The 19,796-nt window shown below is 55.8% G+C and overlaps 1 protein-coding gene across 2 annotated transcripts in view; it reads left to right on the top strand.

Moving 5' to 3' along the window:
• Positions 1 to 19,796, top strand: part of Hspg2 (heparan sulfate proteoglycan 2) — a 97,491-nt gene that overhangs the window by 36,088 nt on the left and 41,607 nt on the right. The window contains exons 4-33 of one of the 2 annotated variants that reach the window (XM_021630806.2): positions 3,170 to 3,279; positions 3,368 to 3,426; positions 3,661 to 3,821; positions 5,893 to 6,021; positions 6,255 to 6,509; positions 6,593 to 6,712; positions 7,164 to 7,295; positions 7,430 to 7,574; positions 7,662 to 7,813; positions 7,922 to 8,068; positions 9,921 to 10,084; positions 10,383 to 10,562; positions 10,673 to 10,869; positions 10,979 to 11,126; positions 11,675 to 11,802; positions 12,113 to 12,199; positions 12,278 to 12,336; positions 12,471 to 12,565; positions 13,286 to 13,426; positions 13,531 to 13,707; positions 13,810 to 13,989; positions 14,069 to 14,187; positions 14,557 to 14,668; positions 14,782 to 14,895; positions 14,979 to 15,106; positions 15,413 to 15,499; positions 16,330 to 16,379; positions 16,659 to 16,753; positions 16,990 to 17,130; positions 17,473 to 17,664. In XM_021630806.2, coding sequence (XP_021486481.1) covers positions 3,170 to 3,279; positions 3,368 to 3,426; positions 3,661 to 3,821; positions 5,893 to 6,021; positions 6,255 to 6,509; positions 6,593 to 6,712; positions 7,164 to 7,295; positions 7,430 to 7,574; positions 7,662 to 7,813; positions 7,922 to 8,068; positions 9,921 to 10,084; positions 10,383 to 10,562; positions 10,673 to 10,869; positions 10,979 to 11,126; positions 11,675 to 11,802; positions 12,113 to 12,199; positions 12,278 to 12,336; positions 12,471 to 12,565; positions 13,286 to 13,426; positions 13,531 to 13,707; positions 13,810 to 13,989; positions 14,069 to 14,187; positions 14,557 to 14,668; positions 14,782 to 14,895; positions 14,979 to 15,106; positions 15,413 to 15,499; positions 16,330 to 16,379; positions 16,659 to 16,753; positions 16,990 to 17,130; positions 17,473 to 17,664 — 4,004 coding nt within the window. Of the gene's footprint in view, positions 1 to 3,169; positions 3,280 to 3,367; positions 3,427 to 3,660; positions 3,822 to 5,892; positions 6,022 to 6,239; positions 6,510 to 6,592; positions 6,713 to 7,163; positions 7,296 to 7,429; positions 7,575 to 7,661; positions 7,814 to 7,921; positions 8,069 to 9,920; positions 10,085 to 10,382; positions 10,563 to 10,672; positions 10,870 to 10,978; positions 11,127 to 11,674; positions 11,803 to 12,112; positions 12,200 to 12,277; positions 12,337 to 12,470; positions 12,566 to 13,285; positions 13,427 to 13,530; positions 13,708 to 13,809; positions 13,990 to 14,068; positions 14,188 to 14,556; positions 14,669 to 14,781; positions 14,896 to 14,978; positions 15,107 to 15,412; positions 15,500 to 16,329; positions 16,380 to 16,658; positions 16,754 to 16,989; positions 17,131 to 17,472; positions 17,665 to 19,796 lie in introns of both variants that reach the window. The other variant, XM_021630805.2, reaches the window with a different exon arrangement.

The following is a 19,796-nucleotide window of genomic DNA, read 5'->3' as shown; positions in this document are numbered from 1 at the left end:
AGAGTCCTTTTATCCCGAGCCATAGAAGAACACCCTGGCTTGGGGTCTGCACACCTCTAGGCCCAAAAGATAGAGAGTAAAGTGGAAGACACCCCACGCTGTGCCACATACATCCTGACCGGAGGTCACGTGTACTCTCTTCAGCCTCAGGGCCTTTGCATATATCAGCTCACAGACACTGCCCATGGCTCACCAGTTTCCTTCAAAGAACCTTCCTTGAACCCCCATGGAAGATTATACCGTCCTCACCTATCAGGCCTTCTCCCCAGACCCCATTCTCTACTTTTCACATATTCTTACCCTTTTGGTTTATTTCCTTTCTCCCTCAGGGAGGAGATGCTCTCCCTGGGGACGGGAATTTCCATCCGATGAGTCCATCGCCTGGCACACTGCTTCTTACTGTGATGCTTTTCTGGTCCAGGGCTGTCCCCGGGGCTTGTCCTGAAGATCTGAGTTAAGAGTTACCGCCAATCGTGCTCCCTTGTTGTGCTCCAAGCTGCACTTGGGGTGAGCACTTTTGGCCTCCAGTTATAGCTGCAGCATTAGAGCCCAGATTGTCACAGGCCGTCAGGGGCCGTGCTGCTCCAGCAGTAGGGTTGTTAACTAGGGAGCTGCCCAACCTCCACGTGGTGACAGTAGGCATTGTGTTTTGCCCACGCTGTGCTGAGGAGGGTTCTGAGCCCTGTGCACACACTTCAGACTACTTGGTAACTCAGGTTAGAAAACTCTTGTGTTTCTAACCTGTGCTTAAGCTCATGAGTATACAACAGTATCCTGTTCATAATAGGAACTTAAGAAATTATTAGGAGGCTGAGCATGGTGGCATGTGCCTTGATCCCAACATTCTGGAGGTAGAGGCAGGAGCATCAGAAGTTTGGGGTCAGCCTTGGCTGCAGATTGAATTTGATCTCAGCGTAGGCTACTCGAGACCCCATTCCCCCACTTAAAAAAAAAAAAAAAAGGTGTCATGGTTAGGGCCGGAGAGATGGCTCAGAGGTTAAGAGCACTGACTGCTCCTCCAGAGGTCCTGAATTCAATTCCCAGCAACCACATGGTGGCTTACAACCATCTATAATGAGATCTGGTGCCCTCTTCTGGCATGCAGGTGTACATGCAGGCACAACACTGTATACATAATAAAGAAATAAATAAATATTTAAAAAAAAAAAGGTCATGGTTAGCCTTGGCTACATATCAAGGCTAGCCCAGAATCTGAGACCCTGTCTCAAACAACAGTGACAAATGGACTGGAGGAATGACTCTCTTGAATAAGAGCACTTGCTGGGCTGGGTCTGGTGGTACACACCTTTAATCCCAGCACTCAGAAGCAGAAGCAGAAGCAGGTAGATCTCTATGAGTTTGAGGCCAGCCTGGTCTACAAAGCAAGTTCCCAGACAGCCAGGGCTACATGATGAGACCCTGTCTCAAAAACAAAAGAAAGGGAAACAAAAGAACACTTGTTGCCTAAGTGTTCTTTTGTGGGACCTTGAGTTCAGACTCCCAGCATCCACGGTAAAATGCCAGTCATGGCTCTCAGGCCCTGTAACTATAGCTCTGATTGGAGCAGAGACAGGACCACTGGTGCTTGCTGGCTGCCAACCCAGCTTCAGGCTCAGTGAGAGACCCCATCTCAGGGGAAGAAGGCAGCGATAGAGCAAGACACTCTGTGCCTTCTGACCTTCATGTGCTCTTGGGCATGTGCACCTGCATGCATGTTTGCATATACATCACACACACACACACACACTCATTCAGAATGTGGGACTGTGTGTTTATGTGTATACACACCATTCTCTGTGTAATATAAGTAGATTGTATAGATCAATTTGGTTATTATTCGTGTGACATCTGCTAGCTGCGTGCATTTGGGTGTGCATGTACGTGTTACATACAAATCTCTGACTCATTTGCCACTAGAGGGCTGAACCCAAATTTCTAACTCTAGAACGCTGCGCTGCTCAGCCTTCCATGATCACTGTGACAAAGCAGTGGAGGCAATTGACTTACAAGCAACGAAGAGTTATTTTGGTTCACAGTTTCAGGGGTTTCAGACCAGGGACATTTGGCCAGTGCCTGTGCTGAGCAGAGGAGTGTGGGTCACCCCCTAGTGTCTGGGAAGCAGAGAGAGAGAGAGAGAGAGAGAGAAAGAGAGAGAGAGAGAGAGAGGGGGGCCTGCGTCTTTCAAGGCCAGACCCTCAGTGACCTAACTCTTGTCCATTAAACTTCACTTCCTAAAAGCAAAACAACCAGAGGCTGAGGAGGTGACTCCACTGAGTAGGGGCACTCACTGAAAGCTCTACTGCCTCCCAATAGTGCAATAAGCTGGGGACCAAACTTTCCACACATGGGCCTTTGGCAGACTTGAGATCCAAAACCTAGCCAACCCGATAATCAGTGGCTATAAACTGTTGTGTACATCCGGCGCCGCAGGAAATGGCAGCTGTACATTATATTCTCACCGGAATAATATGAGTTTATTTGGCCATGATTCACGGATAAGCTCTTGGGCCATAAAATGAGTCGCTTTCTCACTTCCTCATGTTGCTCCTGGGAAGGGTGACAGGTGATCATGCTTCTCATTCCCAATTGCCGGCTCTGCACACAGGGGCAGTGTGGGAAGCCGGGCATCCTCAGTCCATGCAGCAGCCCCGGGGTAGTAAATGCATTTGACTCCCCTGCCCCCACATTTCACTGAGGCGAAGTAGCTGACTCAGAACCTGAGAGTCACTGTGGGGCAGCGCAGCCCAGGTGTACCCAGCAGAACTGATGGGTCGAGGGAAGGGAGGTCCCCCGTTTGGGAAGCAGGGGTGCTGTGAGAGCCCAGAGTGGCGGCCCCACACCAACCAGGGCAGCCATGGTGGTCATCTTAGAGAGTGTGGTCGCTGAGCTGAGTTCAGAGGGATGAATAGGAACTGGCTGGGAAAGCATATCACAATAAAGCAGTGATGGCCGTGCTAGCTCGTGCCCTGCAAATGGCCCCTTCCTGCCCAGCCTCCTGTGAGCCTTGGGCAGGCCTTTCAGGCCTCTGCAGGCTGCACCATGGCAGGCAGTGCTGGGTCTTTCTTGCAGTACACAGGTGGGAGACCAACACTTTATTTTCAGCCTCCTGTTGGGCTCCCACCTGACAAGCTGGGTCCTTCACTGTGACATTCCATCCTCTTTTCCATAGTCTATTTCCGGGCTCTGGTAAATTTTACTCGGTCCATTGAGTACAGCCCCCAGCTAGAGGATGCAAGTGCCAAGGAGTTCCGAGAGGTGTCGGAGGCTGTGGTGGAAAAGGTACGTGTGTGAGAGAGTACCTGGGGTTGGGGTTTCCCCGGGGTGGGGGGGAGGGAGCAGGGCATCTGATGGCGGTGTGTCCCCACAGCTGGAGACAGAGTACCAGAAGATCCCCGGGGACCAGATTGTCAGTGTGGTGTTCATCAAGTGAGATGGGCTCCTGGGGATGGGAGGTGTGGGGGCAACCAGGAGGAGCCAAGGGTGGGAAGGGGCCTGGTACCAGGAAGAGGGCAGGGAAGGTTTGGAGGGGTGGGTCGTTCTTGATTGGACTCCTGTACCAGAAATGGTCCTACCTTATGCACAGCTGCCCAGGCACAGGGCTGGGCGTCATAGCAGGAACTTGACAGAGGCATGCAGATCACAGCCCTTTTTCTCCCCCAGAGAGCTGGATGGCTGGGTCTTTGTTGAGCTGGATGTGGGCTCCGAGGGGAACGCAGACGGGGCTCAGATCCAGGAGGTGCTGCACACAGTGATCTCCAGCGGTTCCATTGGCCCCTATGTCACCTCCCCTTGGGGGTTCAAGTTCCGACGCCTAGGCACAGGTGAGCCTGTCTTCTAGACTGGGGTCACCCCTCCAGTTCCTCAGACTCTGACCCCTTTTGGTATCAGGTATCAGCCTTGGGCCTTCCTAAGTTGGATTAGCACACCTCTGAAGGCAGGGAACTCGCTCCCTCCTGAGCCTGAACCTTCCTGTCAGTCTTTGTGTATTCTCTACTTGCCTAGAGCCAGATTGCTTCCTCTAACAGGCACCCAGGATGCTGTATCCTCATAGACCTTTGTATATTGACAGTAGATAAAACTCCTTTTTCATTCAGCACTTCCGAGTCAAAAGACATTGGCATCAGTAAAGCCAACCGTTATAGGGCTGGGGAGATGATTCGGTAGGTAAAGAAGGTTTTGCTGAGCCAGGTGGTGGGAGCACACGACTTGAATCCCAGAACAGGCAGAGGCAAGTGGATCTCTGAGTTTGAGGCCAGCCTGCTCTAAAGAATGAGTTCCAGGACAGCCAGGGCTACACAGAAAGAACATGTTTCAAAAAAAAAAAAAAAGGTTCAGAGAGAGAGAGAGAACGAGAACTTGAGGACTGGAGTTCAGATCCCTAGCACCCAAGTGCATACCAGAAGGGTGTGTGTGGCAGCTGTCAGGAGGCTGCAGCCTGGATCCCCAGAGCAAGCTAGCTGACTAGACTACAGAGTCAGCAAGCACTGATTCAAGAGAGAGACCCTGCCTCTGTATAAAAGGTGAAGATTGGTCGAGGAAGACAAATCCAATGGCCACCTCAGGCCCCCACACCCGCACACATCACACACACGTATCCATCTATGCATACAAAGACACACTGTACACCAACACACACACACACCCCTCCCCCGCCTCGTAACTAAAATCCATCAGTCGTTTCCCAAGCACCAAGCGAATGCAAGCCCTGTGCCTAAAGCCCTGATACCCAAGCATCCACTCTGGGCCTCCCAAGTTCCCTAAAGTACTTGTCCTGTTTTCAAGATGAGGGGACGGAGGCTGAGAAGGGCAACGCAGCCATCCACAAGATTGGGCTGCAAACCAGGCCCTGTCTGCAGGCTGCTGTCACAGGAACCCACGGAGGATGGGAAATGGAAGACAAACAGGCCCAGCGAGGCCAGGAAACAAGCCCCAAGTCACAGAGTCGTTAGATGCAGTAGCCAGACCAGGTTTTCTGTCTCACTACCCACTGTCCTAATAGGTCCACCGAGTCTTTCCTGGGCCAGTTCCGGTCCGTTCCTCCTAAGCTGTGGTACTAGGCCTCTCACAGGCTGAAGTACTCGGCCCTTCTCCATCCCAGCGTGATTACTGAGGACGCTCTCACTTGTCATATCCGTCATGTGCCTCTGACTCAGTAAAGCTCCGAACAGGACAAATTCCATCCCTACATGGGATCAAGTCTCAGGGAAAACAAAACAAAACTAGTGAGCTATCACCTCCTTTGTTCTACATGAAAAATCTCTGTTGATGTACCCAAAGTCAAGCTTGCTCTGCTGGGTCTTCTTCAGACTGGGGCCTAACTTTTTTTTCTGGAGGCTCTAGTCATCTGCTCACACCTTCAATGAGTTCTGAGCAGGAGGGGAGTTGGGAAGGGTGCCAGGCTCCGCTTGGGCCTCGGTTTCCAGGTCCCAGGCGGAATGGTTGCTGACTATAGCTTCCTTTCCAGCACAGACCCCCCCGCCACCCCCAGCTGCTGTGGGGGTCACAGTGACACCAGGTGAGCCCGTGAGCCTGGCCGAGGTCCAGGGGGTTCCTAGAGAACCTAAAAGACGGAAGGAGAAAAAGGCTTCGTGGCTGCCTCCTCCCACTGTCTCATTGTCCTCACTGAGCCAGGACGTGGCCTGCACGTGTATGGCATGGTGGCTGCATGTGTGTGGCATGTCACCCGTGTGAGGGTCCGTGTAAGGGCTTCTGCACTTCGTTGCTCCACGTGTGCCAGGAGTTCGCGCACCAAGTGCTTCTTGTTGTTTGCCACAGTGGCCTGACCTGGGCTGCAGAGCCACTCAAAGCCATGCTTGTCTGTGCTGCCTGTCATACCGTAGCTCCCTCAGCCCGCTACCTGACGCCCTTCCTCTCCCCGCCACTCCCACACAGTGCCCCAGTTCCCACGGGTCTGCACGGAGACGGAGTTTGCGTGCCACAGCTATAATGAGTGTGTGGCTCTGGAGTACCGCTGTGACCGGAGGCCTGACTGCAGAGACATGTCTGATGAACTCAACTGTGGTGAGGAGCTCTTGGGAACTCCAGGGGTCCCCTGGTGGCCTGCTGGGGGGGGGGCTACATCCAATGCTCAGGGATGGAAGGGTTCGGTGCTGGCAGAGAGGTCTGAGAGGGTGGGGATGGGGAAAGAGAGATGCAGAGGCTGATCATGGGGTGGACTCCTGGGAGCATGGGGGACCGTGGGATGAGAGGTGACAGCCACCCATTCACTAAACATCAAGGGATCCTGCCCACAGAGGAGACGGACTCAGAGCTCAGCTCCTTGCCACCTGCTGTGGTGAAGGTGACGCCGTTACCACTCTGGCCAGAGGCAGTCACAACACCTCCACCGCCAGTCACATATGGACCGCAGTTTCTGTTACCCAGTGTTACCAGACCCATAGCCTGTGGACCCCAGGAGGCCACGTGCCACAGCGGGCACTGCATCCCCAGAGACTACCTCTGTGATGGGCAGGAAGACTGCAGGGATGGCAGCGACGAACTGGACTGTGGTGAGCACTGTGGGGGACGGGAGAGTGGGGACTGGGTCCTGGTCAGCAGAGGACCGCTGCGAACCCCTGCCTGGTCCACGCAGGGCCCCCTCCGCCCTGCGAGCCTAACGAGTTCCCCTGCGGAAACGGACACTGTGCTCTCAAGTTGTGGCGTTGTGACGGTGACTTTGACTGTGAGGACCGTACGGATGAGGTCAATTGTCGTGAGTACACCAGGCCCCACTGTGCCCCTGTGGCTGCTCCGGGAGGTGTGCCGGCCTTACTGGTCAGTGAGGGATGCTGCCCTCTGTGTTTGGAACTACAGTTAGGAGACAGCTGTCTGGCTGTGTCTCTTCTGCTCCACTATATGTGGACAGCCATTAGCCTTTTTCTTTGTTACCGCATTGGTAACAAGAGATAACTGGATATGTGGGTCTCTGGGAACGTAGTGTCCTGCATTGACTAGTCACATCCTAACCCATGGGCTACTCCGTTTTGTGTCTCTGTAATGGAATGCCAGGAGCCTGGTCACTTTATGACCCATTGTATTTGGCTCGGTTTCAGAGGCATGGTGGGTAATGCAGGCAAGATGAAGGGAGTTGACAGGGGACGCCTGAGGAAGGTGGCAGGTGAGTTGTGTTGCCCTGGGCTCACTCCACCTGCTTTTGTCCCCAGCCGTCAAGCTCCCCGGGGAAGTGTGTGAGCCCACACATTTCCGATGTGTCTCCACCAACCGCTGCATCCCGGCCAGCTTCCACTGTGACGAGGAACCCGACTGTCCTGACCGCAGTGATGAGTTTGGCTGCAGTGAGTGGGGCCCGGCGTGCGTGGGGCGGTTCCAACTTGGTTCTCTATGCTCTCCGCTCCCAGTCTCTACTCTCTGCTGTCCTTCCTGCCCCTGTTGCCGAGTAAACACTCCGATCTCGCTCTGCTGTTTCCAGTGCCTCCCCAGGTGGTGACCCCTCCCCAGCAGTCCATCCAGGCTTCCCGAGGCCAGACAGTGACTTTCACCTGCGTAGCCATCGGTGTCCCCACACCCATCATCAACTGGAGGCTCAACTGGGGCCACATCCCTGTTCACCCCAGGTGCAACTCAGTTGGGGGTGACTTGCCTGGGGAAGAGGTTGGGTCTGTGGCTCCAACCTAACCTACCGCTGTCTTGGGGCCTACCAGGGTGACAATGACCAGCGAGGGCGGGCGTGGCACGCTGATCATCCGTGATGTGAAGGAGGCAGACCAGGGTGCATACACCTGTGAGGCCATGAATGCACGTGGCATGGTGTTCGGCATTCCAGATGGCGTGCTGGAGCTCGTCCCTCAGCGAGGTGCTGCAGATGGGCGGGGCAGGCGGGGGGTGCGGGGGGTGACTGGCACCAGTGCCGCAGGACCTCCTGCAGGTGGCCAACCACAGCCTCTCCCCTGCCTCCCGGTAGGCCCCTGCCCCGATGGACACTTCTACTTGGAGGACAGTGCCTCCTGCCTGCCCTGTTTCTGCTTTGGTGTGACCAACTTGTGCCAGAGCAGCCGGCGCTTCCGGGACCACATCCGGCTGAGCTTTGACCAGCCCAATGACTTCAAGGGTATGTGGATGTGGGGGCGATGGGGACTTCAGGCTCCTGGGAACCTAGGACAGGCAGAGAAAGACCTGGGCCGAAGGGCAGGGAATGACCCAGAAACACTGAGTTATGTCAGAAAAGCCTCTAGCTCAATCCCAGTCCATGTTTGCATCTTCCCTGCCTCGGGTTGTAGGGAGCACAGACTGGAGCCAGGCCTTGTGTTTCCAAACATGCATGCACACCAGCATGCATGCATCCACTCGCTCACAGCTAAAAAGAGGGCTGGGGCGACAGCCGAGTCAGTGAAGTGCTTGCCACAGCAGTGCTGAGGGCCTGAGCCGATCCACGTGAAGTCCACAATGAGAGCCTGAAATCCCAGCCCTGGGTAGGCAGAAGCAGAAGGGATGCTGTCAAGTCAGCCTAGCTGTCCCGTTCCAGGGTCAGTGAGAAACCCATCTCAGAAACCCAACCATGGTGGCACACGCCTTTAAGCCCAAGACTGAGAGTCAGAGGCAGGCAGCTTTGAGTTTGAGGCTGTCCTGGTCTACATAGTGAGTTCCAGGACAGCCAAGGCTATGAAGAGAGACAATAACAAAAACCAACAAATCCGGAGGGCTGGTGAGATGGCTTGGGGGTAAAGGTAGGTGCCTCCAAGCCTGATTGACAGCCTGAGTTCTGTCCCTTCAGCCATCAAGGTGGAAGGACAGAACTGATTAACTGACGTTGGCCTCTGTGTGCTGTAAGCACGTACATGCACACATGTAAATAAATAAATGTAGTTTGTCTTCGTTGTTTTCTTTTTAAGGTTGGGGATGATTGAGGAAGATGCCCAATGTCAACCTCTGACCTCCACAGGCACACCCACACCCACCTGTATTCAGGCCCGTAAACATGTACATGCAAAAAAACAAAACTGTTGGGTTGCCACCAATGATAAGTGAGCACCAAATGGCAGAATGTAGGTTCCAAGTGTTCCTACTGTCAAGTGAAGTGGTGTCCTGGGGGCTGTCAGGGTGCTGCAGGCAATCCTGTGTGGGAGTGGGTCTGTGCACATTCGGGAAGAGGGTTGGACCCCTCATAACAAGAACAGCGATCCCTTTTTCGAGTGCTTCCTTCTTGCCACTCTCATTTTTAAGCTTTTTAAGTCAACCTGTGCCTTTTATCTTCATCCCTCCACTAGCTGGGTCACTAGGAGCATTGTTTTGCAGATCAGAAAACTGAGGCCTCTATCCAGGCTCAGGCCCCAGCCCTGTCTAGTTCTCTGCTAACCCCAGTGGGCTGCTTCCAGCCTGAGGGGCCAAAGGCTCTGAAAGTCCTGCTGCAGTGGCCCTTTTCTCTTTTCCTTGACTCTGTGGCTTCGGACATGGCTCCCACCTGTCACTCTGCAGTGATGGCCTTCCCTAGGGCATGCACCAAAACTGCAGGGCATAAAAATGACTAGAAATATGAGAGCTGGGCAGCAGTGGCACATGCCTTTAATCTCAGCACTCAGGAGGCAAAGACCAACAGGTGTCTGGAGTTCGAGGCTAGCCTGGTCTACAAAGTGAATCCAGGACAGCCAGGGCTGCACAGAGAAACCCTGTCTCAAAACCACCACCACCACCAGAAAAGCCTAGAAAGACAAAAGAGTGTATATGCTTCTCTTTGGGGTGGGGTTGAATGGATTAAGACAGGGTCTTAGCTAGCCCATCCTGGCCTATAATTTAAACTCATGATTGTCCAGCAGTGCTGGGATTACAGGCCTGTGCCATGCCAGCTCTGACTTTAGGAAGGAGGCTAGTTTTCTCTCTGTCTCCCCGTCCTGGGTTCCAGCTCTCAGCAGGCTCTTCTCCGTGAAGCACGGGCTGCGATCCTCACCTTGCATTTGTCCTTGCAGGTGTGAACGTGACGATGCCCTCACAGCCTGGTGTGCCACCCCTCTCCTCCACCCAGCTGCAGATTGACACGGCCCTGCAGGAGTTCCAGCTGGTTGACCTGTCCCGCCGCTTCCTTGTCCATGACGCCTTCTGGGCCCTACCCCAGCAGTTTCTGGGCAACAAGGTGAGGAGGGCGGGGCCTGCTCAGTCTCTGCTCACTCTGAAGCTGGGCAGCTGCGTCAGTCCCAGCCCCTGTGCGTCTTTCCTAACCACCCTTCGCTGGACTGCGTAGAGTGCCCCACACTGGTCTCCATGGGTATGGCATTACATGTTGTCAGCCGAGGCCTGGGCTCCCCATGCTCAGTTCTCTGTGAGCCTTCTCTGCTAGGCAGGGCCTCCAGTGGCCAGAGCGAGTAAGTGGAGGACAGGATGCAGCCTCTTGAGGATGGCTGCCCTGCCCTGATCTGCTCTGTCCCCACCAGGTGGACTCTTATGGTGGCTCCCTGCGCTACAAGGTGCGCTATGAACTGGCACGAGGCATGCTGGAGCCGGTGCAGAAACCAGATGTGATCCTCGTGGGTGCAGGGTACCGCCTCCACTCTCGAGGCCACACGCCCACCCATCCTGGAACTCTGAACCAGCGCCAGGTCCAGCTCTCAGAGGTGGGTGCCTCCCGAATCTCGGGGATCCGTCCAGGAGGCAGGGTTGGCCAGGGTGGAGTGAGGCATGCCGTGTAGGCACTGATGGTCTAAATGACTCTTGTGCCCTCCAGGAACACTGGGTGCACGAGTCTGGCAGGCCCGTGCAGCGGGCCGAGATGCTGCAGGTCCTGGCGAGCCTGGAGGCTGTATTGCTGCAGACAGTGTACAACACCAAGATGGCCAGTGTGGGGCTGAGTGACATTGTCATGGACACCACGGTCACCCACACCACCAGCCATGGCCGTGCCCACAGTGTGGAGGAGTGCAGGTGCCTGCCCCAGTGGGGCTGTGAGCCACGGGGGTGCCATCTGGAGTAGAGGTGAAAGGGCAGGAGGTGTGTGGCTTCTACAGCCACTATCTTGGTCCTGTCCCCACAGATGCCCCATTGGCTATTCTGGTTTGTCTTGTGAGAGCTGTGATGCCCACTTTACCCGGGTGCCTGGCGGACCCTACTTGGGCACTTGCTCTGGCTGTAATTGCAATGGCCATGCCAGCTCCTGTGACCCTGTTTATGGCCACTGCTTGGTGAGTATCGCAAGATGCCATTTGGACATTGGATAGGAGTCGAATTCTCCTGCATCCATGAGCATTGTATCACCTCTAGAATGGCTTGAATGGATCTTGGTGAACTACAATGACCTCTGGATGCATTAACAAGAGATACAGTGTCCAGAGAGGGGAGGTGAAGGTCTCTCTCCCTTGGGGACAGCTGAGGGAATCGGGGCCTAGAGATCACACTTGTCTCTTGGGAACTAGGATCGTAAAGCTGATCGAAGAGAAGGCATAGACAAGGTAGACATGACATCTCCAGACCCCCAAGCAGCTGTAGGGGTGACAGAATGAACTCTAGGGCAGAACTGGTCCTACGTGCAGCCTGGAAGAGGGTGACAGGTTTGGATCCATGTCAAGGGGTGCTCGGAACCGTCTATGAGATTGGCTGCCATGCTGGTCTACCACTACCAGGGGAGGCACCTGGGTGCTCCGAGCCGCAGAACTGTGGAGCGTCCTAGAGCCTGTCTGGCCTAGTTCTGCTCAGTGGGTCCTGAGTCGCCCTCTACCCTTTCCTGTCCTAGAACTGCCAGCACAACACAGAAGGACCTCAGTGTAACAAGTGCAAGGCCGGCTTCTTTGGAGATGCCACAAAGGCCACCGCCACTGCCTGCCGGCCTTGCCCCTGCCCATACATTGATGCCTCCGGAAGGTCAGACCCCACTCAGGACATGGTAGTGTGGCAAGCTGGGGGCATTCTCTGTCAGGGAATCTGAGTACCAGTGTGGATTCCAGTCCTGACCGGCTCACTGAGTTGTCCCGTGTTCTTTGATCTCTTGTGGACCTCATTTTCCCTTTCTGTATACTGGGCCCATCTCCCTTTCTACAGCTGCTATGAGGCCACAGGGGCCTAGATGGCACCGAGATGGCATTGTCTCTCTCCGTGTGTCTTTCTGGGGTTAGCAGGTCAGGCCTGGCACCAGTTCTACCCTTCTACTACCCTGCCCACTTGATCCCCACAGATTCTCAGACACTTGCTTCCTGGACACGGATGGCCAAGCCACCTGTGACGCTTGTGCCCCAGGTTACACAGGCCGCCGCTGTGAGAGGTAAGGGAGAGCTGGCAGGGGCTTGGGGTAGGAGACAGGACGTCCTGGGCTGGGGTGTGACAGTGTTGTCCCCTTTAGCTGTGCCCCTGGATATGAAGGCAACCCCATCCAGCCAGGCGGGAAGTGTAGGCCCATCAGTGAGTATTGTGACCATCTCCTATCATCTCCTGCCGGCCTGGGCTCCTCCTCCCTGACTTCCCAGCCCAGAATCCCTGGAGAGCCACCCATTCCCACCCCCCACCCCCATCAATGCTTTCCTCCTGCCTCCCAGCCCAGGATATTATACGCTGTGATGAACGAGGCAGCCTGAGCACCACCGATGAGCGAGGCAGCCTGACCGCCCCCAAAGAGACCTGCCGATGTAAGGTACATGGACTGTCTACGCTCTCAGACCTTGGTCCCGGCCTTACTGTGGCCAAAAGGTGGAAGAGGCCCTTGATGAGTAGGCACTGGCCTTGCCTGAGGCTCATAGGTCCTCCATACACTGATTAAGGAGTCAGCTGCCCTCGATTCAATTTTCTGGCATGCTTTCAGCATCCGTTGCATGCATTCTGGCCCTCTCCTGCGTCACCCTGTGAGGTTTCCTGTTGACACCTCATCAGTAGTGGGAGGATCAGATGTCAGTGGAGAAAAGAACTGGCAGGTTTTACAGTCAGGTGCTCCCGACCTGACCTTATAGCTCAGAGTGGGTAAGCGTGCAGAGTAACCCTGTGTCTCATTTTATATCCCCAAACCTTTCTTTGATAAAGATGGAAAAATCTCCACTGCCTCCCAAGATGCTAATGGAAGTTAAGTGCGGTGGCTGCAGAGGCACTAGCCTGAGATTCCCATCATAAGTTGTAGCGGCAATTAATTCGATCAGCTCGCTTCGTTCCATGTCTAAACTTATTAGTGAGCCTCTTAGCAGCTGATGAGAAAGGGGGAGAACGGTTTCCGCAAGCACCGTGGTCTGATGCGGTGATGCCTCGCATGTGTGTGCTTTCCCTGGCCCTCTGGGACCCCCATCTAGCCTGGGGGCAGATTCCCCTGCTAGTTCCAGGCAGCCCCTCCTGTGGGCCATCCTGCAGCTCCCGACTGTGTCCACAGAACAACGTGGTGGGGCGCCTGTGCAACGAGTGCTCCGACGGCTCTTTCCACCTGAGCAAGCAGAACCCGGACGGCTGCCTCAAGTGCTTCTGCATGGGGGTCAGCCGCCAGTGCAGCAGCTCCTCCTGGAGCCGCGCCCAGGTACCCACCAGAGGACGGCAGCTGGATGGGACAGCCACGCCTGGGGCCGGAAGGACAAAGGGTGGGTCCCACCACTGCCCCTTTCCAACCGTCTCCGTTTCCAGGTACTCGGGGCCTCCGAACAGCCCGCTCAGTTCAGCCTGACCAACGCCGACGGCACCCACACCACCAGTGAGGGCATCTCGTCCCCCACACCCGGGGAGCTGTTGTTCTCCTCCTTCCACAACCTCCTGTCTGGACCCTACTTCTGGAGTCTCCCCGCCAGCTTCCGAGGGGACAAGGTGGGTAGCTCAGAGGAACGACACAGGCAGGGCAGTGAGACAGTCTCAATAACATGGCCTGACCGAGGTCTTCCGCTGAGAGCCCGTCCACCCCTGCCCCAGGTCACTTCCTACGGAGGAGAGCTGCGCTTCACTGTGACCCAGAGGCCCCGGCCCAGTTCCGCGCCCCTGCACAGACAGCCGCTGGTGGTGCTGCAGGGCAATGGCATTGTGTTGGAGCACCATGCCTCAAGGGAGCCCAGCCCTGGCCAGCCCAGCAACTTCATAGTGCCCTTCCGGGAGGTGAGCCCCATCCCATCTGTCCTTGTTCCTCTCTGTTGGGCCCTCAGCAAGAATGGATCGTATGTCATTTCCTTTACAGCAAGCATGGCATCGGCCAGATGGGCAGCCAGCCACACGGGAGCACCTGCTGATGGCCCTGGCAGGCATCGACGCACTCCTCATCCAAGCATCCTACACCCAGCAGCCAGCTGAGAGCAGGTAGCTGGGGCCGAGGCGGGGCAGAGAGGTCTCTAGACTAAGCAGAGACATGGTGTAGCTCCTCAGACTCTGCCTGTGGCATGGTGAGCGTGCTGCTCCCCCCCCTACCGCCCCAGAATCCTGAGAAGCCGGGGCCAGAGTCCCCTGAGTCAATTTTTCAGAGTCCCCAGAGGAGCCGGGTAGTTTAGCGCGTCCAGGCAAGGAGGGCTACAAGGTGGTAGCCTTTTGGAGGAAGCAGCATATGTGAGCTGTTTGCGGCAGCCTGTGAGACTGCTGAAGAGGGGAGGCCACGTGGTGATGGAGCATGGGACTCTAGAAATTCTCAGTGCGTGGTGGACATCCCTTTACTGTGAGTCTCTTCATATCCAGGGTCTCTGGCATCAGTATGGACGTGGCTGTGCCGGAGAACACCGGCCAGGATCCCGCCTTGGAAGTAGAAGAGTGTACCTGTCCACCTGGGTACCGCGGCCCTTCCTGTCAGGTGAGCCTGGGTCTGCCATATCTGTCCATCCAGCCTCCTCCGCTGTGCTCTCTGGCCCTTCCTCTTTTGTCTCTCCCCACATTACCAACCCTCCACCATCTTTCTGTGTCCAGGAATGTGACACAGGCTACACACGCATGCCCAGCGGACTCTACCTGGGCACCTGTGAGCGGTGCAACTGCCATGGCCACTCGGAGGTCTGTGAGCCTGAGACCGGCGTTTGCCAGGTGAGTCCCGCCCCTGCACTCTCCATCCTCAGAGAGCGCTGGCTTCCAGGAGCCCAACCTCAACCTTCCCTCTGTCCCTGCAGAGCTGCCAGCACAACACGGAAGGGGCTCGCTGTGAGCAGTGCCAGCCAGGGTACTATGGGGATGCCCAGCGTGGCACAGCACAGGACTGCCAGCCCTGCCCATGCCATGGATCCCCTGCTGCTGGCCAGTGAGTCCGGGCCCCACTCTTCCCTCAAATGCTCATTACCCTTCCTACCTCCTTTTCTGCCCATCACTGGGGAGAGGTGACAGTTCAGGTTGGCCACTTCTCAGTGTGTCACTGGGGAGAGATATCCTCATTTCCAGAGCCCGAGTTTCCTAAAAGGGGACAGTGTACCCACTGTAGCTCCCGAGTGGAAATGAGTGAGGCAGTAGGAACGGAACTCTCGGCATAGACTTCCGCCACTGACCGGGTCTGTGACAGCCCAGCAGGGGCGGCCGATGCCTTACTGACTGGACTCTCCCACTCTCCCAGGGCTGCCCACACTTGTTTCCTGGACACAGACAGCCACCCCACCTGTGACTCATGCTCACCGGGTCACAGCGGGCGTCACTGTGAGAGGTGAGATGGGTGGTGGGGAGGGCCAGCGGCCCAGGAGATGATACCTGACATTCTCAGTGAACCCCAACCCAGCTGTTCACGAGCAGCCTGTGACCTCTGCTCTTTCTTGCAAAAGGCCATCGGCTTTGGGAGCCTCACCCCACAGCCTGGCGTTGGCCTATAGCCTACCGTCCAGCCCATCCCTTGTCTTACCCAGAGTCCTTTCACTAAACCAGTGCTTCTCAACCTTCCCGACACTGCAATCCTTTATAAAACAGTTTCTCAGGCTGTGCTGTCCCCCAACCATGAAATTATTTCCATTGCTACCTTGTAACTATAATTTTGCTACTGTTATGAATCATGATGGAAATATCTGTATTTTCCCATGGTCTTAGGCAGCCCCTGTGAAAGGGTTCTTTGACCCCCAAGGGGTCATGACCCATGGGTTGAGAACCCCTGCTTTAGACCCTTTGTTCTGTTTTATTATTTTGAGACAGAGTTTCATGTCATCAGGGCTGGCTACAGATTCATTATGTGGCTGTGTGTGGCCTTGAACTATTGCTCCTCCTACCTACATCTCCTAGAGGTGACTATAGACCCACACCACCAAGCCCAATGTTAAATCTCTTGATCTTGACCCTTGGGGTCAAGGTCTGACGAAATTGACTCACCGGCTGTGGTCTTGGCTCCGCCCTTGCTTTTCTCTCCCCCATGCCTCATCTATCAAATGGGCGCACAAGGCCGATGAGTCCTTTCCCTTACTGTGGGGTCATTGAGTCCAAGCCCAGATCCCCTTGGGCCCAGGTTCTTCACCAGTTTCCCAGGACTCCACTTTTTGTCTCTCTCTGCAGGTGTGCCCCAGGTTACTATGGTAACCCCAGCCAGGGCCAGCCCTGCCGCAGTGAGTAGAGTTGCAGGCTTGGGAGGGCACTGGGGGGTGCTTTTCTCTCCAGGGAGAGCTAGGATGGGTCCTTTGTTTCCCTGGGACCTGGGAGAGGGGCTTTACCTTTCTGATTCTGGGCTTCTCCACCTGTCACATGGGGTCAGGAAGAGGTACCGCCACACCCTCAGAAGCCGGTAGCGGTCCTCTTGGTGCTGAGCGAAGAACTTAGAGAGCTGTGGAGATGGGGTGTTCAGTGTTGGGTTTGGGGATGCCATCTGCGGCTTCTTTACACTTCAGGAGATGGTCAGGTGCCAGAGGTGCCAGGCTGTGCCTGTGACCCCCATGGCAGCATCAGCAGCCAGTGTGACGCCGCTGGTCAGTGCCAATGCAAGGTCAGTTCAAAACTTTGCCTTCTATGAGGTCTAGCTCGGTCCACCGCTGGGGCTGAAGAGAAGTCAAGTGGTACCTGAGGGGATCCTGAGACCTGGTCATGGATCGGGGTGGTCAGGGCTGCCTGCCCTGTTTCTGTACCTGCTAGAAGAGGCTGGGAAGGCTGGCCTCAGAGGCTTCTGGGGCCCAGGAGACACCTCCGAGTCCCTGCACACATCTTTTTGTCCATCTTCCCCAGGCCCAGGTGGAAGGCCCTACTTGCAGCCACTGCCGACCCCACCACTTCCACCTGAGTGCCAGCAACCCGGAAGGCTGCCTGCCCTGTTTCTGCATGGGTGTCACCCAGCAGTGCGCCAGCTCCTCCTACTCACGTCATCTGGTAAGAGCCAGTCTGCACCCTGTAGGTTAGGAGCACTGTCCCAGGCGGGTGCCAGACTCCCAGGAGGGTAATCCATCTCCAGGCCTCCATTACTGCTCACCCCAGGACTGAGCCCGGTGACCTGACACCCGCCCGAGTCCTTCCTGGCCTCTGTTATTGTTCATCTTAGCCCTGAGCATATATCCCTTCATCTAAGCCCGGAGCTCTACCCCTTCCATCATTTCTCTCTCAGCCCTGGTCTTAGCAAGCCCCATGTCCTGCCCTTACAGCTCTGTGCCCTGTCCACCCTGGTGTGTCTAATCCGTCACCTAGCTAACCCCTTGTTCTCCCTCCTGCTGCCAGATCTCCACCCACTTTGCTCCTGGGGACTTCCAAGGTTTTGCCCTGGTGAACCCACAGCGCAACAGCCAGCTGACAGGGGGCTTTACTGTGGAGTCAGTGCCCGATGGGGCCCAGCTCTCTTTCAGCAACTTTGCCCACCTTGGCCAAGAGTCCTTCTACTGGCAGCTTCCAGAAACCTACCAGGGAGACAAGGTAAGGCACAAGTGGGGCTGTAGGCCGAGTGCCAGCTCTGAGCCAGGTCCTTGCTGAGCAGGGGGTCCACCGGGACTCAGACACAAGCTCTGCCATGTGGCTGCCCTGTCATGCAGCATGTGGCCTTTGGGGACCATCAGGCCTCAAATTACATCTCACCTGGACTGTCCACTAGCTGGACACCTGGCCTCCCCAGCGCAGAATGGCTGCTACGGTTGTGCCTGACACATGCTGAGAACTCAGTTGTTAATGGCTGAGCTTTCGGGCCGGGCCACAACACGTGCAGGGTGAGACCATTTCCATGTGCATCCCCTGTGTGCTCATGGGTGATGCAGGCCAAGTGCAGGGTGCTGGCATGGTGATTCTCAGGTCGTTTCTAGTGAGCTCTGACTACATACTTCAGGCATCTTAAACCATGAGCGCACGAATCAGCCAGCACCACTGCCATTTCCTAGCAGAAGAAAGCAAAACAAGTGAGGTCAAAGACTTCACCTGAGTCCCACAGCTAATGGGCAATAGCGGCAGGATTTGCACCCAGGTCAGATGTGTCCTTAAAAAGCTGAGCTCGGCAGAGAGAACGAGCTTTTCCACCCTGAAGTGGGGTCTGGTCGGAATGCATCATCAACAAGGATGGTCTTGTGAAGGGCGGGGTCTAAGAGGTGAGCTCCAGGGGCTGGAGAGATGTTAGGAGTGCTGGGTGCTCTCCTAGAAGACCTGAGTTCAATTCTTAGCACCCACATGGCAGCTCACAACCATCTGTAACTACATCCAGTTCCAGGGGATCTGATAGCCTCATGCAGACATATGTGCCGGCAAACATGAATAAAACGAATAAAAATAAAATAATAAACAAAAGGTGAACTCCAGGGCAGCCACATAGGGTCCTCATGCAATCATGGCCATGTACTAGGGCAATGGGACTCAAGTTTGTGAGTCCCCCACCAGCTTAGGCTGGTGCCCAGTCAGCCACCCCCCCCAGCCCACTCAGCAGGGGGGCTTTGAGGCATTCCAGTCCCTGCTTCTTGGAGAGAAACCGGCACTGCCCCGGCAGCCATCTCGTGTGGTCTTCCCCTTGGTTCCGTCTCTCCCGGTCTCCCTCAGACTTTTCTCTATCCCCTCCCCTGGCACTTCCCGCTGCCCCACAGAGGGAGGCTCACTTTGCAAGGCTACGACGGGCTCACCAGGTAGGCCGTTGTTGAGTGCTGTGAAATGGGGATACCACACACGGAGTATCCGTGGCTGCCCTCAACCCGCATGGGAGATGCCCTATGCCCTCGGATGCCCTGCCTGAGCCTGTACTGTCTCTAGGAGAGTGTGGAGGGGTTTGCGCTCTGCCAGCCACATGGTGTGTTTCTGGTGCCAACCGTTGGAGGTCTGCAGACAGGAAAACTAATTGATGTTAATTCCCTGCGACTGCCCGGCTCCCCAGTTTCCCTGTGTATTTGCCAGTAACCACATTGACCTCTATGCATGTGCTTTTCTAGTAGCCTGGAGTAACCCTAAGTGCCAGCCCTGCGATGGGGAGTGTCTCCCTCACCAGTGGCCTTCCTTGCTGGCATCATGCATGGGGAAGAGGCTGTCCATGAGATTAGGTCTGAGCCCCGGGAGGGCTAAGCTGGCCTGTGGCTTCCACCCCATCAGAACCGCACATCCCTCTCAGAGGAACAGTGGCGGGCTGCTGTGACAACTGGGAGGAACCTTGGGAACCCTGAGGGCAGGGGCCGGGCACAGCGGCTATCACAGGTAACCTAGGGCAGGGGCAGTCTGTGTCTGGGGACCTAGGGATCAGACCTTGAAGCAAGACCCAGCCTTTCCTGGGTCACCTTCTCCTGCCTGTCCAGGCCAGCACACTCCAGTGCTCTACAAACACACCAGAGCGGTTATGTCGTGCTGTGGGTATCCTACCCGCACCCCCTCCCAACCCCCGCCATGACTGTCACAGAGCTTTCTGTCCTTCTCTTGCTGGGCACCTGGGCAGGGTTCCTCCTCAGCAGACCCAGCCCATCTCATCCCGGGATGCTCTGCCTAGGAGTGAGAGGGCAAAGGACGCAAGGAGAGGGTGGTAGACAAAGGCATATGGGAGGCCCACATTGGGGAAACTGGATGGGGCTGGTGCAGCCTGGGGCAAGGCA

The sequence above is a fragment of the Meriones unguiculatus genome, chromosome 3 (genome assembly GCF_030254825.1).
Source record: "Meriones unguiculatus strain TT.TT164.6M chromosome 3, Bangor_MerUng_6.1, whole genome shotgun sequence".
NCBI classification, from domain to species: domain Eukaryota; kingdom Metazoa; phylum Chordata; class Mammalia; order Rodentia; family Muridae; genus Meriones; species Meriones unguiculatus.
The sequence above is the reverse complement of the archived record's forward strand: the minus strand, read 5'-3'. Positions and strand labels throughout refer to the sequence as shown.